This window comes from Ptychodera flava, chromosome 6 (genome assembly GCF_041260155.1).
Source record: "Ptychodera flava strain L36383 chromosome 6, AS_Pfla_20210202, whole genome shotgun sequence".
In the NCBI taxonomy this organism is placed as follows: Eukaryota; Metazoa; Hemichordata; class Enteropneusta; family Ptychoderidae; genus Ptychodera; species Ptychodera flava.
Genome location: NC_091933.1, coordinates 23213817 through 23230930, shown reverse-complemented (window position 1 = coordinate 23230930; position 17114 = coordinate 23213817). Strand labels below are relative to the sequence as shown.

Here is a 17114-nt window from a genome sequence, read left to right as displayed (position 1 = left end):
TGTAATTTACGCGATCCTAGCTAAACAGCTTAATCTGGCCAGGCTACAGCCCAGATGGCCCATCAATATCCTCGAGTGAGGATAATCGAAAAGAAATTCACAAAACGTACTGGTTACGACGGAAACAAATCTCAGCTCCGGATTTCCTATGTTCCTGTTGACTACGAACATCAGTCGGGAATTAATACATATGGTGGTAGCACTATAAAGTTCTATGGTCTGATGTTTGGATCGATGAAAGACGCCCTACATACACATGGTGAGGCCCACTACATATTTAAATATCCATATGTAAATGTAATTGAAATGAAAATATATGAAAACATAAAGTAGAGTTGAGAACACGAAATTTAATTACTATCAAAATATCGAAAAATCGGTCATTGAATGACGGAGAATATGTGTGACCTTCATCGGGTCGGAAATATAAAAATTAAGCTATCGGTAGTGTGAAAACAAAATTATCTCAAGCAACATTATTAAGGACAACCTAACAACGTTGTCGCACAGTGGTAGATTTATTTGACGGTAGACAATACCCCGGGACAATACCACACTAAAGATTAAAGTTGAAAAACGGGTCAGCGCGCTATATTTTGTCGAACTTTTACAAAATGCTAGTACATTATTTAGGTGGAACATTTATAACTATGCACGATGGCTGGGTTGTATAGATATATCTTTACGGTAATTTTCCTGAGTCGCAGCAGTCCGTGGCACTTGGTGTCGTTCCGTCTCTCTTCAACGAACATCTACCCTTGTCATTTCGAAACCAGCCTGGGCGCGGCTTCTCGAAGTTCCACGCCTTGCAACCAGGATAGGCAAGCAAGACAGACAACATTCCCTTGGACTTTCTACTGTGTTTTCGATTCCGTCGATCAAATCAAAACCATAGCGTTGTGTATTTGTGTCGATATCACATTCTGAGGAAAAAGTTAGAGTGAATAGTATGAAGTAATTGGTCTTCAGTCAGGAAAAAATCATTATATAATTTCCAGTTATTATGGTTGCTCGATGGCAATGACTGCCGTAGACGGTGCTGAAAGAGACAAAAGTATACCCACAAAGATAAATCAGAACCCAAAATTAGTCATAACCATAACCGTGGTTTACATTTGAATTAATACCCCCATTTCAGACCAAGTCGCTGAAATACCCACTCCAGTGGGCGGTACGTATACATACTGGCAAGTAATGGGAGTGCCACACACCCCGCGTAGTTGATTGTAATAAGCCTGTAAAATAGAAGAAATCGTGTTCAGATAATTGATGAAGTTTAGCCAAAACTTTGCTACGTTTCACTGGTTTTTTACAGTCAAGGCCATTATTCTTCGGTGGGGCAAGTTGGTAATTACCTACCAATTTAGCTAGGGATATTGCAATATACCAAGGGAACTTCCTAAGCCAAACTCTGTTTTCCTATCTGCAGCGGCAAGATGAAATCTAAACAAACACAGCGGGTAACAAATTTTACAGCCACCAATGGTGATCTGATACCGGGATGAACCATAATGTACTCCACTGTCCGCTTTATGTTTCAGTAATTTAGCTGGTCAGATGGAACTTTGGTAGTGATTTTGTATGTGTGACTCACTCAGTTCATCGTGTAGTATGTTGAACACTGTTCTGATTGCCGGCTGGTTAGGTACAGTACAAGTATTCTACTGAAAAAAAGTATTTTGTCAATATTTTAACGGCTGCAATCAAAGGTTTCTTCACCCACAAAAAATTAAGCACCTAGTTGTGCAGGTCATGTCAAACTTTTTGATTGTGGCCTTCCAGGATGTTTTGGGCAATGGTACTGAGAATGAGATGGGCGATGACATGCTGAAGTGCCGTCTGTGGTGCATTTATTCTCTGAGCGATATTTATCATAGTTTCAACTTCATGTAGCTTCGTACAATTTTGTCATCTTGTCTCGAATTTCGATGGAGCTTTCAAGACAGACTGTAAAGTTGAATTTTTTGAGTCGCTGATTGCTTTTGAATTAGACTCCTGTGAACCACACAGTAAAGACCAGCTTTTGAAAGATTAATGTACATGGGGTGATCTCAAACTTTTGTACAAAATACCATGTTTTGTAATGATGTTACTTCATGCAGCTTTGTCAAACCTAGTTATGTGCAATATATATCAAAAAGAAGACAAGGCACGATATGATCTCTTAGGATCGTGTTTTATTCCTTGTAGTTTTCATTCCCCAATCCAGTCCCCTTTTAACGAACCTACATGAAAATGGTTCATCCCAGCAGTTATCAGATCACCATTGCTGGCTGTAAAATCTCATTACCCGCTGTGTTTGTTTAGATCTCATCTTGCCGCTCCAGATAGGAAAACAGAGTTTGGCTTAGGAAGTTCCCTTGGTATATTGCAATATCCCTAGCTAAATTGGTAGGTAATTACCAACTTGCCCCACCGAAGAATAATGGCCTTGACTGTAAAGACTAACAGTAACTGATGACAAACAAGGAAAGGAAACAGCTGTCAAGTGTCATTGGGACTGTCAATGAGTCATGCATTGTGTCAGCAGCCATGAGCAAGGTGCGGCCTTATAAATGGTTGTTTTGCTGCATTTGAATGGCCAAACTTCTTATAAAAGTTAAATCAAACTGAAACTTACAATGTATAAACTTAATATCTGAGCTTTCATTAGGCTGTAAGGCATTTGGTCGAGCTGAAGTACGCTAGCATAACATGAGACTTGCCATGAGGCCATCAAACTGAAGCGAGCACAATGCGGATCGCACGATCGACCGCTTCGATTTTGTCAGAAATTAGAAACATTTTTTACGAGCTATACGACGGAAACTTTACAAATTTAGCATGATGACTTTCATGCTCGCCGGAAAGGGGCTATTTTCCCATGACACGCGTACGGCAAAAAAAATCGCCCGGAAATACAGAAGTAGACTTTGAACACACTACCCCTGCGTAGAGAGACGACGAACTTTCAAGAGGATTGACTTCGACTGCAGCAGAATTTGGTCAAACTGACGACATGCAAGCAAACTGCCGGTGACATTGAGGAAAGGGTCTATTGTATGGTGCCTTTACATACGATAACAACTTTTGTAATGAGTTTTTACTTTACCGCAGCGTTATCAGATGAGAACAGACATGTGAATATTGGTTTACAACTTCCCTTCATGGTGTCCCAGCTTTCCCAAATCGAAGAGGACATGGGAAAACCTTGTACAGTATATCAAATAATACAGAAGATTAAGTTCAGTTGCACAGAATCCTACGTAGAGTTCGGCCAGGCTTCACCAAAATGAAAGTACTTTTGTAATTTTTTATCACCACATACGCTATCCCAAGTACCCAAGTTGCAGGCAGACTACGAAGGAGTCAAACGGAAGATATTCAAAATACAATTAATTACCTTTATAACTTCGAAGTTCTAATCGCAAGTTCGATAGGCGTGTGTTCTTTTCAGCAATTTGTCGTTCGAGGTTACTGATTTCTTCCTGTATTTGATCGATTCGACTAATGTTAGCCTCTGTGGTGTCACTGCCCGAAATTACGGGTCGCTCATTTACTTCTGCCCGCTGCAGTCGCATTTCGCCAATTAGTTCTCTGATTGCGGTCATTAAGTCACCAGGAACGTTATCCTTTTGCTCCACTCTCGTGTGCAGCTCGTTGATGACATTATTCTGGTAATGGGTCACCAATCTGACACCTTCCAATTCTTGTCTCACAGTTTCTACATCTCGCTCGGCAGACGCTGTTCGCAGGCGGAGCAGGTCCACGTCGTCCTCCAGATCGTCGACCTTGCTGAGTGATTGCTCAAGATCTTGGCAAACACCATTATCGTTAGTCTTGAAGGTGAATACATAGGCACACACGTCAGGCCGGTAGCAATAGTTTTCCTGGGAGATGCATTCCTGGCTACGAATCAATGCCGCTTTAGCAGTAAAACAATGCAAAACAAAGATGAAAACTCCAATACCGACCATCATGCTTTGATTGCTTGACTTTAACATGACGAGTTTGCTTAAGGTATGGCAAATTATCATACCCCTATTGTATTAAATTATCATACCCTATTGTATTCAAATTGTATTATGACAGCCGAAAGGGGGTGTCATTATACCGTTTTACCTTGAAGGGACGCACAGGAGTCGGAGAAAATCAGTATCACGGGAACAATATGTGAAGCTTTTGAGCACAGTGGTATCAGTTTTGTTTAGGATGAACCATTTGATATCCTTGAAAGGGAAGGGGTCAACCATTTGATATCCTGGAAAGGAAAGGAGTCCTGGAAGGGCGTCTTGGGAGCATTATTTTCCTCCCTGCTTCACTAGGAATTGGTTTTCAAACTACTGCCAAATATGGCAGCTATGTTGCTTATTTTTCTCTAAAGGACTTATTTGAGCACCTAATTGTCAATATTCCCTGTCCTTTTAGCTCATGTGTTCACACACGTGGGCTAATGTCGCAGCGATGTCTGTCTGTGAGTCTGTCTATCTGTTGGCACGATATCTCAAGAACGGCTCTTCGGATCACAATCAAATTTAGTACATAGATTCAGTTTGAGAATGGCAAGAAGTGATCAGTTTTTATTGGCCGTGGCTTGCATATTTAATGCTCATTTGCATTATTAGTGATTTAATAAAAAAACAGACATACATTCAGAATGGCTGCACAGAATAGGATGAAATTTGCTACAAATCATAAAAGGCCATAAAAGGCATAAGGGTGTGACATGCGAAGTAGAGCTTACGAGATAGACGATTGTCCGTAAACTTCGGTCAAGTGTAGGTCGATTTAGACTTCTTACATTCATTGAGACATCACGGAGATGTGTGAGCTACAAAGGTGATTTCAATATGTTTCCATGACCTCTCATACGTCACATGCCTTATGTATATGGTACTAGAAAATAAGAAACCAAGCACGTAAAACTACGCCTTCAAGGAATAACGATACCAGCTCACAATTACAGCTTTAGAGACCACTGAAGTCGTAGTCTTCAATTCTGTGTTGAGTTCATTACAGCGTTTTATTTCAGGCAATTACCCAAGGAAGCAATCTTTCTCAAATACACTAGAGGAGTCATTTTTAAACATTTGACAGGCAAGTTTTTCTTCCAAAACCTTCCATCCCAGGTATAAAATGGGTCATCCCTACGTTTGAGAAAAGGTGACTAGTAAATATAGCATTGATAAAGTCGATAACGGGAGCAAGCCCTATTGACCCTTTCACATTTGTCTTCTGTACTGAAAGCCTTATACTTGGGCTTCTGTTGTATGATTAACAATAGGAAATAACATCTATCTTACTTACTAGTGGTTATCATCCACCGGCCGGAACTTACTCTACTTCAGCTCCATACTTGTGCTGTGGTCACCTTCTTTCAAAAATGGCCTTGTGAAGACACACTCGATTAAGTCTTGCTGCCTTACTTGCTAGGGATATGATGCCTAAAGTATATTACACCTTTCCCACAAACTAAGGTGTGGCATTTCTTGATCATAATGTCCCTTTATCTATGAGCATAGGCATTTAGTGAGAACGTACGCGACAAAATTCCAAGTATCAAACTATGAGAAAGAGGTCTATTATTAATCACTGTTTGGTAAACCTTTGTGTAAGGAATGTAGCTTCCGACCAATGCAACTTTTTGGTTTGTCAGTTGACAACTGAGTTACCAGGAAATAGAATAGGTATTCTGAAAGAAGGCTTTGGTCTGTCAAACTGTGACGAAGATGTCGATGCTATGGTTAAGAAGCAGCATATCAGATGACAAGCCTAGGTGCTTCAGTTGAAGAAGTTTCTGTCCCAGAACATAAACTGGGTATGTTGATTGATGCAGTTAAACAGCCTGAGTACGTTTTTCATCGTTTTGCTTTTCCACTAAAAATTCTCTACCATACTCTCAAGAATGAACTGAGCTTTTTTCTGAGCTTTATCGTGATAAAACAAATCTTCCGCGGATACAATTTTCCATTCCATGTTCGAGATGTTTTAAAAAAGGATGATTATGCAAATTACATGCAGAGCAAATAGAGTATTAGAGTAAATAGAGTATTGCGCTTACTATTTTCGAAACACCTGACATCACTTCTTGGTCTTTTGGCCAGAGGTCCATATATCTTTCTTTCATGAATTTGACTTTGTTTGTGTACCGTCTATTTACTGTCTGTTCTGTGCTGTTTTGTGTCTATGTTTACAACTATTGTCTTACAAATTTTGACCTAGTGTTATTGGATTGTGGATTGGTATGATTGCGATTTATTCACTTGTGTGAATGCCTACATGGCAATATTACAGTGACGTCAAAGGTTGCTTATGTTGAACTAAAAGCACCAGAACTGAGCTTCATTTATTTGTATGGAAAGACTCGACCTTTTCACTCTCTTCAATATTTTCTCCACACACGACATTTGCATTTGAAGGCGAAGTCGACATGATGATACGGGGAAGCGGTAAGTTCTAAAGTATCTATGAGAAAGTGTAATATGCATTAACAGCGAGAGAGATTTACGCCTCCGATGATCTCTTTCGTCCTCTGTGTTGCGATTAACTCATACGATAATAATTTTCTGAGCTCCTGTACAAGACATTTGTCTTTTCTTGCATGCTGCAGGAGCTGGTTCGCAGTACAAAGGGTATTATCCGTCTAGCACCGTCAAGGCGTTACATAGAGGATACCGCACAAGGATAAACGACATGTCTTATGTCGTCAAGGTACATTAGCCCACACTTTCCAGGTTCCTGAGTATTGTCGACAATCTACATGCAAAATTATGACCCATTTCTTTAAGACGAACAAACTTAACGGAAGTTACTCTGAAAGGTCCCAACTGGTTAACTTAAAAATTGAGGGCATATCTGTGACCGGAATAACCATAAAAGGTATTAGCTGCTCGTTATTTTCTCACACAAAATGTGTTGTGTGAGACGTCTTTTGCCAGCGACCTGTGGTACCATTTTAAAGCTATATGTTGGTGATACTTGAAGAAATATTGCAGCTATGCAGTTATTAATTTAAAATATGTTGAAATATCCCTGATGGCTTTACTCGTCTTTTTTTCACATGTGCGCCATTATCTTTTCGTCCTACAGACCGTCTTGGTGTTTGGAGATTATTTGAAACAAGAGTACGATGGCTACTTTTATGCAAAGCACAAAACGTTCATATGGACATGACCAAGGCATTTGACAAGGTTTTTGAAAACTGTGACGTTTTGGTGGTGCCTACAGTCCCTTTCAAATCTCAAAAACTGCCCCTACAGTATTCGACAGCTTCAGGTAACTAGAGTTCAATTTGTGTTTTCACGTTAACCCTTGCAATTTTTCTCTGTACCGTAGTATTAAGTGTACTGCACTGGATTTAAGTGCTTGTTTTACCGAGAGAAGCTGACCATTTAAGTTGGGGGTAAACATCCTCGTTCTTCTTAGTCAATCGCTTGACAGAAAACATCCCAGTTTGATTTTCAATGTCCAGAGCATGGCAAGTGCATATATAGCGAATCAGACTCTATACAGCCTAGTTCTTTTTATAGACAGCCAACAATTCACGTCAAATTCTCGGGACCTTATTTTGCTACCTAAGTGAGTCTATAAGTCTAAGACAGTCAACCATATTACAGTTAAAACATAAGATTCCGGAAGCTAAATTGAAGTTTTTGGTTATACGGGATTTTCATACCAGAAACGCCTAAAAGGTTGAAAAGATGCACGAGTTATGCTAGTTCCATGAACAAACAGAACTTCGTCAATGATAAGGATTACATTTGCGCAAACAATATTTATCGGTTCACTATATAAACTCTTGCTGTGGTGAAAAGTCAACTTTTTGCCCACAGTACATTTCAATATCTCGTAGTTTGCCTACTTAGCACAACACAAAAGCTATGTTCAGTAATGAGAATTGTTCAGCATCCATACATTTTTAAAATAACACATGTCCACCCTTTTGTCTTCATTAGAAATCTGGGAGCAGGCTATGAATTCGTACGCAAATATGGGTCCATACAACATAACTGGCCACCCAGCTCTCAGCATAAGCACCGGTTTTTCTGATGGACTACCAGTGGGAATGATGATGGTGGGGAGAAGTTCGAAGAATCAACGTTGCTGAAAGTGGCATATGCATACGAGAAAATGCGAGATCGAATGTAGCATTTCTTCGAAAGCAGCGTTAGCATCCTCGTCAGCAACCCAAACATTAAAAAAACAATCACGGACATCTTATCCGTTTGAGAGACTAAGACTGTAACCAAAGTGACATTATTATATGTAAACATGTGAACACAGATGTATCCATATGACAATCTGTGAGAAACAATTGTACCGTACTAAGGGACTGGTCAGTTTCTTCGGCCGGGGTGGGTGGATTATTTTTTGCCGACGTCAAAAAGTGGCTGACCCCCCCCCCCTATTCCAAATTTTGAAAACAGGGTGAAACCCCCATCCCAAATTTCGAAAACAGGGTGACCCCCCTGCGCACGCGACAACTGTAAAACAAAAGGTGTACATAATATATATTTATATATATATATATATATATATATATATATATATATATATATATATATATATATTTTATATTTTATATTTTATATTTTACATACATTTATATTTTAACAGTTATTCTGTGTTTTAGTGAAATTGTTGACATGTCAGTTGTAAGATTGGAATTTCAAAGTGTCAATCTTGAAGTTTGAATACAGTAGGGTACATTTTGAATGAGTTGTGAATGTATTTCACATTTCTATGCTTAACCAGATGTCCTGAACAGAAATGGATGTCAATCATTAATATCAAAGAGGAAAGTGCAGTAAATCAAAAATTTTGATGGGTGTTAAGACTTTCCAGCCATCCAATGAAATCTCCTGAGGAGCCATAGAGAGACATTTTCGCTAAATCTGATGTGTGCAGTGTCTGAGATGACCTTTCTTGTAACATTGAAACCATAAAAGCACAGCTAATAATGACAAAAACTGCCTTTTTAACTGTTATTTTGGTCATAAAAAAGTATCATTCTACAGAAAACCTGAGACACAAAGGAAAACAGCTGCATTAATGACAACGAAAGATATCTTGTCATTTTTCTATCTCTAAAATAAGTCACTTTATCAAATATATATTGTGAAATATTTGTGCATGTTGCTTTCTCATACTGAATTCTCATACAGAGAACAGAAAAGTATCAGGAATTTGTCATGCTTTTCACTTTCACTTAGCAAACATCAAGATATCTCTGGCATATATCTTTGATTTATTACAGTATGGTGCCCGAAGGGCGCGGAGAAAAATATGAAACATCCTGATACCTCTGATATATATTTCTTGTATATTAAAGTCATGCACAGAAAGGGCGTGCTGAAAAATGTCTGATATATTAAAGTAATGTGCTCGAAGAGCACGCTGAAAAATATTGAACATACAGATATCTCTGATATATGTATGCCTGATATCTTAAAGTTGGGCGTGCTGAAAATATGTCTTATTATTAAAGTTACGCGCCCGAAGGGCGCGCCGGAAAATGCAACTGAATGATGAAATTTGTGGCTGACACGATGCATTTTAGGCAATGATGGGCCTGTGTCGAAATTCAAAAACACACTGACCCCCATATTGGGCATTTCAAAAACATGGTGAACCCCCCCCCCATCACCAAAGTCAAAAACAGGGTGACCCCCCCCATGAATCCACCGCCCTCCCCCCCCCAGGCCGAAGAAACTGACCAGTCCCTAAAACGTTTTCCCACTTAGTTATCCATAGTGTACTTGCGAGTCTGTTGTAAATTGGATCTGTGTAATTTACTGATATTTGAAATTTGTCTGCAATCTTCAACGTTGTAAATGGTATGCTAAATCGTCCTGTGTAATTAGGCAATGGTATCGTAAAATCTCGGTGAGAACGGAAATCGTCGACTACGAAACACATGAAGATAAGAGGACAGGTCACATTATCGATCACCAAAGGTACTCTATTGCCGGGGTGAGCTTCTATTTCAATTCTCAACTCTAATTATATTATAGCAAGAAAAACTCAACTCTAATTATAGTAATTAAAACATTCAAGGGATCAATATTTGTATACTGGTCGTAACATTGTAAATTTTGTTCATTATCGGCCTATAATTTGTATGTCTATATTCTACAAGACACACATGAAGTTGCTCAACTGTTGTAATAGTTTTCAAGGGTATTACAAGAGAAAAAGAATGACTAGAAAAAGTTAATAAACTTTAAACATCAAGTATACTCAAGTCCTAAGTAAATTTGTCTCGAAGTCAAAGTCAGAAGTGGTCAGCTGGAAACTACCGCTGAATAAGGTTTCCGCGCCACGGTATGGAGACATTTCACATGTCCGTGTCTTACGTTCTTGATAGTGACTAGGGTAACGAGTTAACAAAGGAAAGTACTTTGATGCGAGAAAATTTTGATGAATTTATTATTTATTAAACCGGAATGCAATCATAATACTGGTAGTATACTATTACAAAGCAAGTTTTGGGTGAGCCAGGGCCGTTGCCTACGGGGGGGGGGGGGCAGGCCCCCTCCTCCCGTGGAATTTTCAACAAATTCAGTATGTAAATTTTATGTAATTTACGTAATCCTAGCTAAATCTGGCCAGGCTACGGCCCAGGTGGCCCATCAATATCCTCGAGTAAGGATAATCGAAAAGAAATTCTCAAAACGTACTGGTTACGACGGAAACAAATGTCAGCTCTGGATTTCGTCTGTTCCTGTTGACTACGAACATCAGTCGGGATTTACTTCATATGCTGGTAGCACTATGGAGTTCTATGATATGAAGTCTGGATCGATGAAAGACGCCCTACATACACATGAAAAGGCCAACTACTACACATTTAAATATCTATATGTAGGCCTAAATGTAATGTGGATGAAAATATATGACAACACAAAGTACAGTTGAGAACACGAAATTTAATTCCTATCACAATATCAAAAAATCGATCATTGAATGACAGAGAATATGTGTGACCTTCAGCGGGTTGGAAATATAAAAATTAAGCTATAGGTAGTGTGAAAACAAAATTATCTCGAGCAACATTATTAAGTAATTAAATAATTCTTGTGGGGGTTCATTTCATTATTTGAACACAATTATTAGAGTTGTATGATTGCCCTCTTAATTGAATGGAATCATACCCTGTACATGTTAAGACTGTTACAGTACATACTAACCCTTTACATAACCGTAGTGTCTTAGTTTGTTGACTTTGATTGATGCATTTTCTCTGTTGACAAATGTCATCGTTCTGTTGATGTAATTTACCAACCAATGATAGCCAAACAAGGAATGATATATTCTAGTATCTTTACCATGTTTGTTGGAGAATTAGTACAAGTTGAAATATCTCCTATCATTGAACACAAGTTGGTTAAGTGATAGGCCTGGCCGAACTATCGAGATAGTTACACAAGTCATACGAAAAGCCATGAAAGCAGGAGTATGGGAAACAAAAATAGACAAGGATTGTATTTAAACTGGTTAGTGACCTATATTGAATAGCGCAAAAATTTACTAAAATACAGAGGTAAAATATGATAAGTAATATCTCTAATACACTTTCAACAATACACCAAACACGATTGGAATTAATTCGTGATAATTCAATGGTGAGGTTTAGTCTGCAAATAAAAGCTCATATGCTTTTCTTTTTAAGCTATACACTTGTTTTTATAGGTAGGTTATAATATTGCAACATTCAGCTATAGGGCACCTAACAATTTTGAGAAATATGAAATACATGAAGATCCATTTATCTCAAATTAGTTCCAATCGTGTTACTATTAGATACTTGGTAGTTTCCTATGACTAATGACAATTTTGCATACTAACTGCATAGGACAACCTAGCAACGTTGTGGTAGATTTATTTGACGGCAGACAATACCCCCTGGAACAATACCACACTAAAGATTAACGTTGAAAAATGGGTCAGCGGACTATATTTTGTCGATCTAATACCAAGTGCTAGTACATAATTGAGGTGATCAACTTTAATAACTATGCACGATCGCTAGGTTGTATAGATGTATCTTTACGGTAATTTTCCTGAGTCGCAGCAACTCGAGGCACTGGGTGTCGTTCCTGCTCTCTTCAATGAACATCTACCGGTACCGGTGAAATGTGGAAACCACCCTGATTGCCGCGGCTTTTCGAAGTTCCACGCCTTGCAACCAGGATAGGCAAGGCAAGACAGACAACATTCCCTTGGACTTTCTACCGTGTTTTCGATTCCGTCGAGCAAATCAAAACCATCGCGTTGTGTATTTGTGTCGATATCACATTCTGAGGAAAAAAGTTAGAGTGAAAGTATAAAGTAATTGGTCTTCAGTCAGGAAAAAAAATCATTATATAATTTCCATTTGTTTTGGTTGCTTGACGGCAATGACTGCCGTAGATGGTTATGATATTTCTTACTTATTGTATCCTACGATTTTAACATCTTTAGAACTTTGCTGGAACAGATTAAAGTATACCCACAAAGATAAATCAGAACCCAAAATTAGCCATAACCATGATTCACTTTACTAGCCTCCAGGAAATGGTAAAAACAAACATCCGTAACGAAGTGGTATCCTTTCAGTTGGTACTCAACACTTACATGTTATCAATTTTCTCCTATCCTTTACTGTCGTCACTCGCTATTAAAACTGATGTGATGGAAATTGCAAATGAAGACACGAGGATTGCAAAGCATACAATCAACAAGTAAGACATATTTTTGTATGCAAAACAATTACATATGGTGTAGAGCGATATGCAACATTTTCTTGTATTAAAGTTTATTAAAATAGAAATAAATGATGTTCAGACAATTGATGAAGTTTAGCCAAACTTCTGTACGTTGCACAGGTTTATTAAAGACTAACAGTAACCACCGTCCCTCCACCCACGGTGCAGTAACTGATGACAAGGAAAGAAAACAGCTGTCAAGTGTAATTGGAACTGTCAATGAGTCATTGTGTCAGCAGCCATAGGCAAGCTCCGGCCATATACTACTAAATGGTTGTTTTACTGCAGTTGAATAGCCTAACTTATTATAGAAATTACATCAAACTGAAACTTACGATGTATAAACTGAATGTCTGAGCTTTAATTAGAATTTAAGGCATTTGGTCGAGCTGAAATACGCTAGCATAACATGAGACTTGCCATGAGGCCATCAAACTGAAGCGAGCACAATGCGGATCGCATGATCGACCGCTTCGGTTTTGTTAGAAACTAGAAACATTTTTTACGAGCTATACGACGGAAACTTTACAAATTTAGCGTGATGACTTTCATGCTCGGTGGAAAGGGGCTATTATTCCATGACACGGCAAAAATCGCCCGGAAATACAGAAGTAGTCTTTGAACACACTACCCCTGCGTAGAGAGACGACGAACGTTCTAGAGGATTGACTTTGACTGCAGCAGAACCACAGGGGAAAGAAATACACCACTATAATTGCTCAGAAAAAATTGCCAACTTGCTAATCCGCTGTCCGTATCAGCGGATTAATTGATTGAGTCAACACCACAGCCGTCACACACGTAGTGTTTTCGGAGCAATTACAGTGGTGTATACACCAGTTGGAGATAAATAATCGCACAAGCAATACGAAAAGCTGAGAATTGGAGATAAATAATCGCACAAGAAATGAAAAGCTGAGAAAGCAGGAGTGTGGGAAACAAAAAGCCCAAATAACTTATTAGCGACCTATATTGAATAGCACAAACATGTACATAGAGAGGTAAAATATGATAAGTAATATGCCTTATACATTAAAAAATCAACAATACACTAAGAGATACTTGGTGGTGTCCAATAACTCACAATAATATTTTACATCCTAACCGCACAGGACAACCTAGCAACGTTGTCGCATTGTGGTAGATTTATATGACGGCAGACAATACAAATGTACCACACTAAAGATTAACGTTGATAAACGGGTCGGGTCAGAGGGCTATTTTTATCGATCCAATACCAAATGCTCGTACATTATTGAGGTGGAAAATTTACAACTATGCACGATCGTTATGTTGTAGAGACATGTCTTTATGGTAGTTTTCCTGAGTGGCAGCAACTCGTGGAAGTTGGTGTCGATCCTGCTCTCTTCAACCAATATGAAATGTCGTGAATTGTCTCCTATGTTACATTTTAGTGTATAACTGCCATCACTCGCTACTAAAACTGATGTGATGGAAATCTCAAATGAAGACAAGGCGGACAATCAACAATCAAGACGTATATTTTTGTATGCAAAGCATTTATATTTGGTATAGAACGACATACAACTTTTTGTTGTAATTTTTCCAAGCTTGAACGAATGTTCGGGGTTGATGTGGTCAAAGCTAGGGGAACATCAACAGTACCGTAAATCTTGGCATTGCAAATATGGCTGTTTTCGAGAACTGTATCCCCGCCAATTTAGTCGCATATTGTAACTTGGCGAGTTGGCAGTTGAAATAATGGTTTCTATATCGGGCTTGTCGTACGTAAAAACAGTGAATTTAATGATGTTTCGATTGTGTAGATTAGAATAATAACTTTTTAATGGGTTTTTATTCTACTGAAGTGTTATCAGATGAGAACAGAAAATTATTATTAGTTTACAACTTTCTTTTATGATGTCGCGGTTTTCGCAAACCAAAGAGATAGTCTCAATTGCAAGAGCATATCTAGTAATACAAAAAGTTGAAGTTCAGTTCCATAAGATCATGTGTAGAGTTTAGCCAGGCTTCACCAAAATGAAAGAAACTCTTATACTTCCACATACACTATCCCAAGTCCCTTTTAGGTCGACTATAAGGGAGTAAAAAAGAAGATATTCAAACAAACAATTAATTACCGTGATAGCTTCGAAGTTTTAAAACTTCATGTTGCAAGTTCGTTATGCGTGCATCCTTTTCAGCGATTTGTCGTTCGAGGTTACTGATGGCAAGACTGGTCTGTTCCAGTATACGGACGATTCGGGTACTGTTTGCGTCTCTCTCGTCACTTCTGTTGCTCGAAATTTCGATTTGATTATTTATTTCTGCCTGCTGCAGTTTCACTTCGTCAATTTGCTCTCTGATTGAAGTCATGAAGTCGCCAGGAACATTATCATCTTGCTCTACTCTTGTGTGCAGCTCGTTGATGGCATTATTCTGGTAATGAATCACTAATCGCACACCTTCCAGTTCTTGTCTCACAGTTCCTACATCTCGCTCACCAGACGCTGTCCGCAGGCGGAGCAGGTCCACGTCGTCCTCCAGATCGTCGACTTTGCCGACTGCCTGCTCAAGATCGGGGCAAACACCATGGTCGTTAGTCTTGAAGGTGAATACATAGGCGCATACGTCAGGCCGGTAGCAGTAGTTTTCCTGGGAGATGCATTCCTCACTGCGAATCAATTCCGCCTCAGCGGTAAAACAAAGCAAAACAAAGAGGAAAGCTCCAACAGCGACCGCCATACTTGGATTGCTCGCCATTGAATTGTTTTTTTATGACTTTAACACGCTGAGTTTGATTAAGGCATATCAAATTATCATACCTCTATTGTATTCAAATTGTTTTATGACAGCCGCAAGCGGTTTACGTTGGAGGATGGCGATCAGCTTTGTTTACGGATGAAATAATTTGTGTAGCTTTTGAGTATAGTGGCATCAGCTTTGTTTACGGGTGGACCATTTCATATCTCAGAGAGGGGAGGGAGATTTTGAACTTATTTTTGCTTCCTTGAACTAATTTTTGCTTCCTACTTCACTTTGAATTTGTTTTTATTTTTTTAAGTGTGCAAATTCTGGCTGCTATTTTATTTATTTTCCCTCTAAGGGACTAATTCGAGTACCTAATTGCCAATATTCCCAGTCCTTTTTGTTGAAATGTTTTTATTTACAAAAGCAAATTGTGAACAAATGCTCAAAGGCGCAAAGTTGACAAGTAATTAAAGGGATATTAAGCATCTGCTTCAGAACGCTGTAAAAATAGAACAAAAAGCAGGCTGTACTACAGTAAGATATACTAGTGTAGGCAACGAAGATATATTGCAGAGAAGTAGGAAAATAAATAATGCAGCTGAAGGTATCAAACTGAAATGATTTAAAATTATTCATAACATGGCGTTCAATGGATGAAAACGGGGCAGCAAGAGGGCGCGACGAAAATGTTTAGAATATAACGAGTAAACGTAACTGTAGTCATAGATCATTTTTACTTCAAGTCTGTTGGCAACTTTTTTCTCCTGACTTTTGTTTTCCAAAGGCAATCTCTTGGAATGCCCCTTCAATTTTCTAGACTTTCAGAAAATCAAAAATGGTCCACACCACCCAGAAGAGAAATCAATTTGTTCTCATTTTCCATAGGGTATGTTGAATCACCAAGCAATATGTAGTAAAATGCAGTGTTCACAAATGTAAATAAAAAGAGTCCAGACTCTAGTTCAGTACAATACAAGCAAGCTATGTTGACTGGAAGATTACAAGGCAAGCATTTCGACACTATTTTTGTCGTACGAGTAGCTCAGTAGCTGCACTTACAAAACCAACAAACATGCTGGAAAGGACATTAAAAGTCTCCGCTAATGAGGCCTTGAAGAAATCTGTTTTGAAGACACTTTCGCCTCAGCTTTACCTTGAAGCATTATTTTCCCAGCAATGGCAAACCGAAGTTCCACTCTCCCCCACTGCCAGCGAAGTAGAGTTTACGAGATAGACGATTGTCCGTATATAAACGTCAGTCAAATGTAGGTCGATTGCGACTTCTTGCAATTATTGAGACATCACGGAGATGTGTGAGCTACAAAGGTGCTTTCAATATGTTTCCATGAACTCTCATCGGTCACATGCCTTATGTGGTACGAGATAAATGATAAACCAAGCACTTAAAACTACACCTTCAAGGAATAACGATACAAACTCACAATTGCCAGCTTTGGGGACCACTAAAGTCGTTGTCTTCAATTCTATGTTTATTTCAATGCATTGCAGCATTTTTTTCTGACAGTCACCCTGCAATAATTTTTCACTGTTTTCAACTACACTAAAGGAATCATTTTTAACATTTGACAGGCAACAGTTATTCTTCCAAAATCCTCCATCTCAGGTATCAAATGGGTCATCTCTACCTTTGAGAAGGGATGACTATGGCATTGATAA

General features: G+C 38.7%; 2 protein-coding genes and 1 long non-coding RNA gene across 3 annotated transcripts; 1 reads left to right on the top strand and 2 right to left on the bottom strand.

The window, feature by feature from the left end:
* Positions 1 to 330: 330 nt before the first annotated feature.
* LOC139135223 (ERC protein 2-like) lies at positions 331 to 4132 on the bottom strand. Its single transcript, XM_070702507.1, has 2 exons — positions 3383 to 4132; positions 331 to 923 (listed from the first exon to the last, which is right to left on the bottom strand). Exons 1-2 carry the CDS (start codon positions 4014 to 4016, stop codon positions 742 to 744), a joined length of 816 nt encoding a protein of 271 aa, XP_070558608.1. The 5' UTR covers positions 4017 to 4132; the 3' UTR covers positions 331 to 741.
* A 38-nt stretch (positions 4133 to 4170) lies between these two features.
* On the top strand, positions 4171 to 8473 carry LOC139135225 (uncharacterized). Its single transcript, XR_011552954.1, has 3 exons — positions 4171 to 6690; positions 7069 to 7254; positions 7935 to 8473. It is a non-coding gene; the product is annotated as an uncharacterized lncRNA (long non-coding RNA).
* Positions 8474 to 10887: 2414 nt separating this feature from the next.
* On the bottom strand, positions 10888 to 15468 carry LOC139135205 (uncharacterized). Its single transcript, XM_070702477.1, has 2 exons — positions 14828 to 15468; positions 10888 to 12278 (listed from the first exon to the last, which is right to left on the bottom strand). The coding sequence occupies exons 1-2, from the start codon at positions 15447 to 15449 to the stop codon at positions 12028 to 12030; spliced, it is 873 nt and encodes a 290-aa protein (XP_070558578.1). The 5' UTR covers positions 15450 to 15468; the 3' UTR covers positions 10888 to 12027.
* Between the last annotated feature and the right edge of the window lie 1646 nt (positions 15469 to 17114).

What these genes read in the sequence shown, in the direction of transcription:
- LOC139135223 (XM_070702507.1), bottom strand. Translation starts at nt 4,016, where the DNA reads ATGATAATTTGCCATACCTTAAGCAAACTCGTCATGTTAAAGTCAAGC. An exon ending in AGAACTTCGAAGTTATAAAG is followed by an intron (nt 924 to 3,382) that starts GTAATTAATTGT and finishes CTTTTTCCTCAG; the next exon opens with AATGTGATATCGACACAAAT.
- LOC139135205 (XM_070702477.1), bottom strand. Translation starts at nt 15,449, where the DNA reads ATGGCGAGCAATCCAAGTATGGCGGTCGCTGTTGGAGCTTTCCTCTTT. An exon ending in AAAACTTCGAAGCTATCACG is followed by an intron (nt 12,279 to 14,827) that starts GTAATTAATTGT and finishes TTTTTTCCTCAG; the next exon opens with AATGTGATATCGACACAAAT.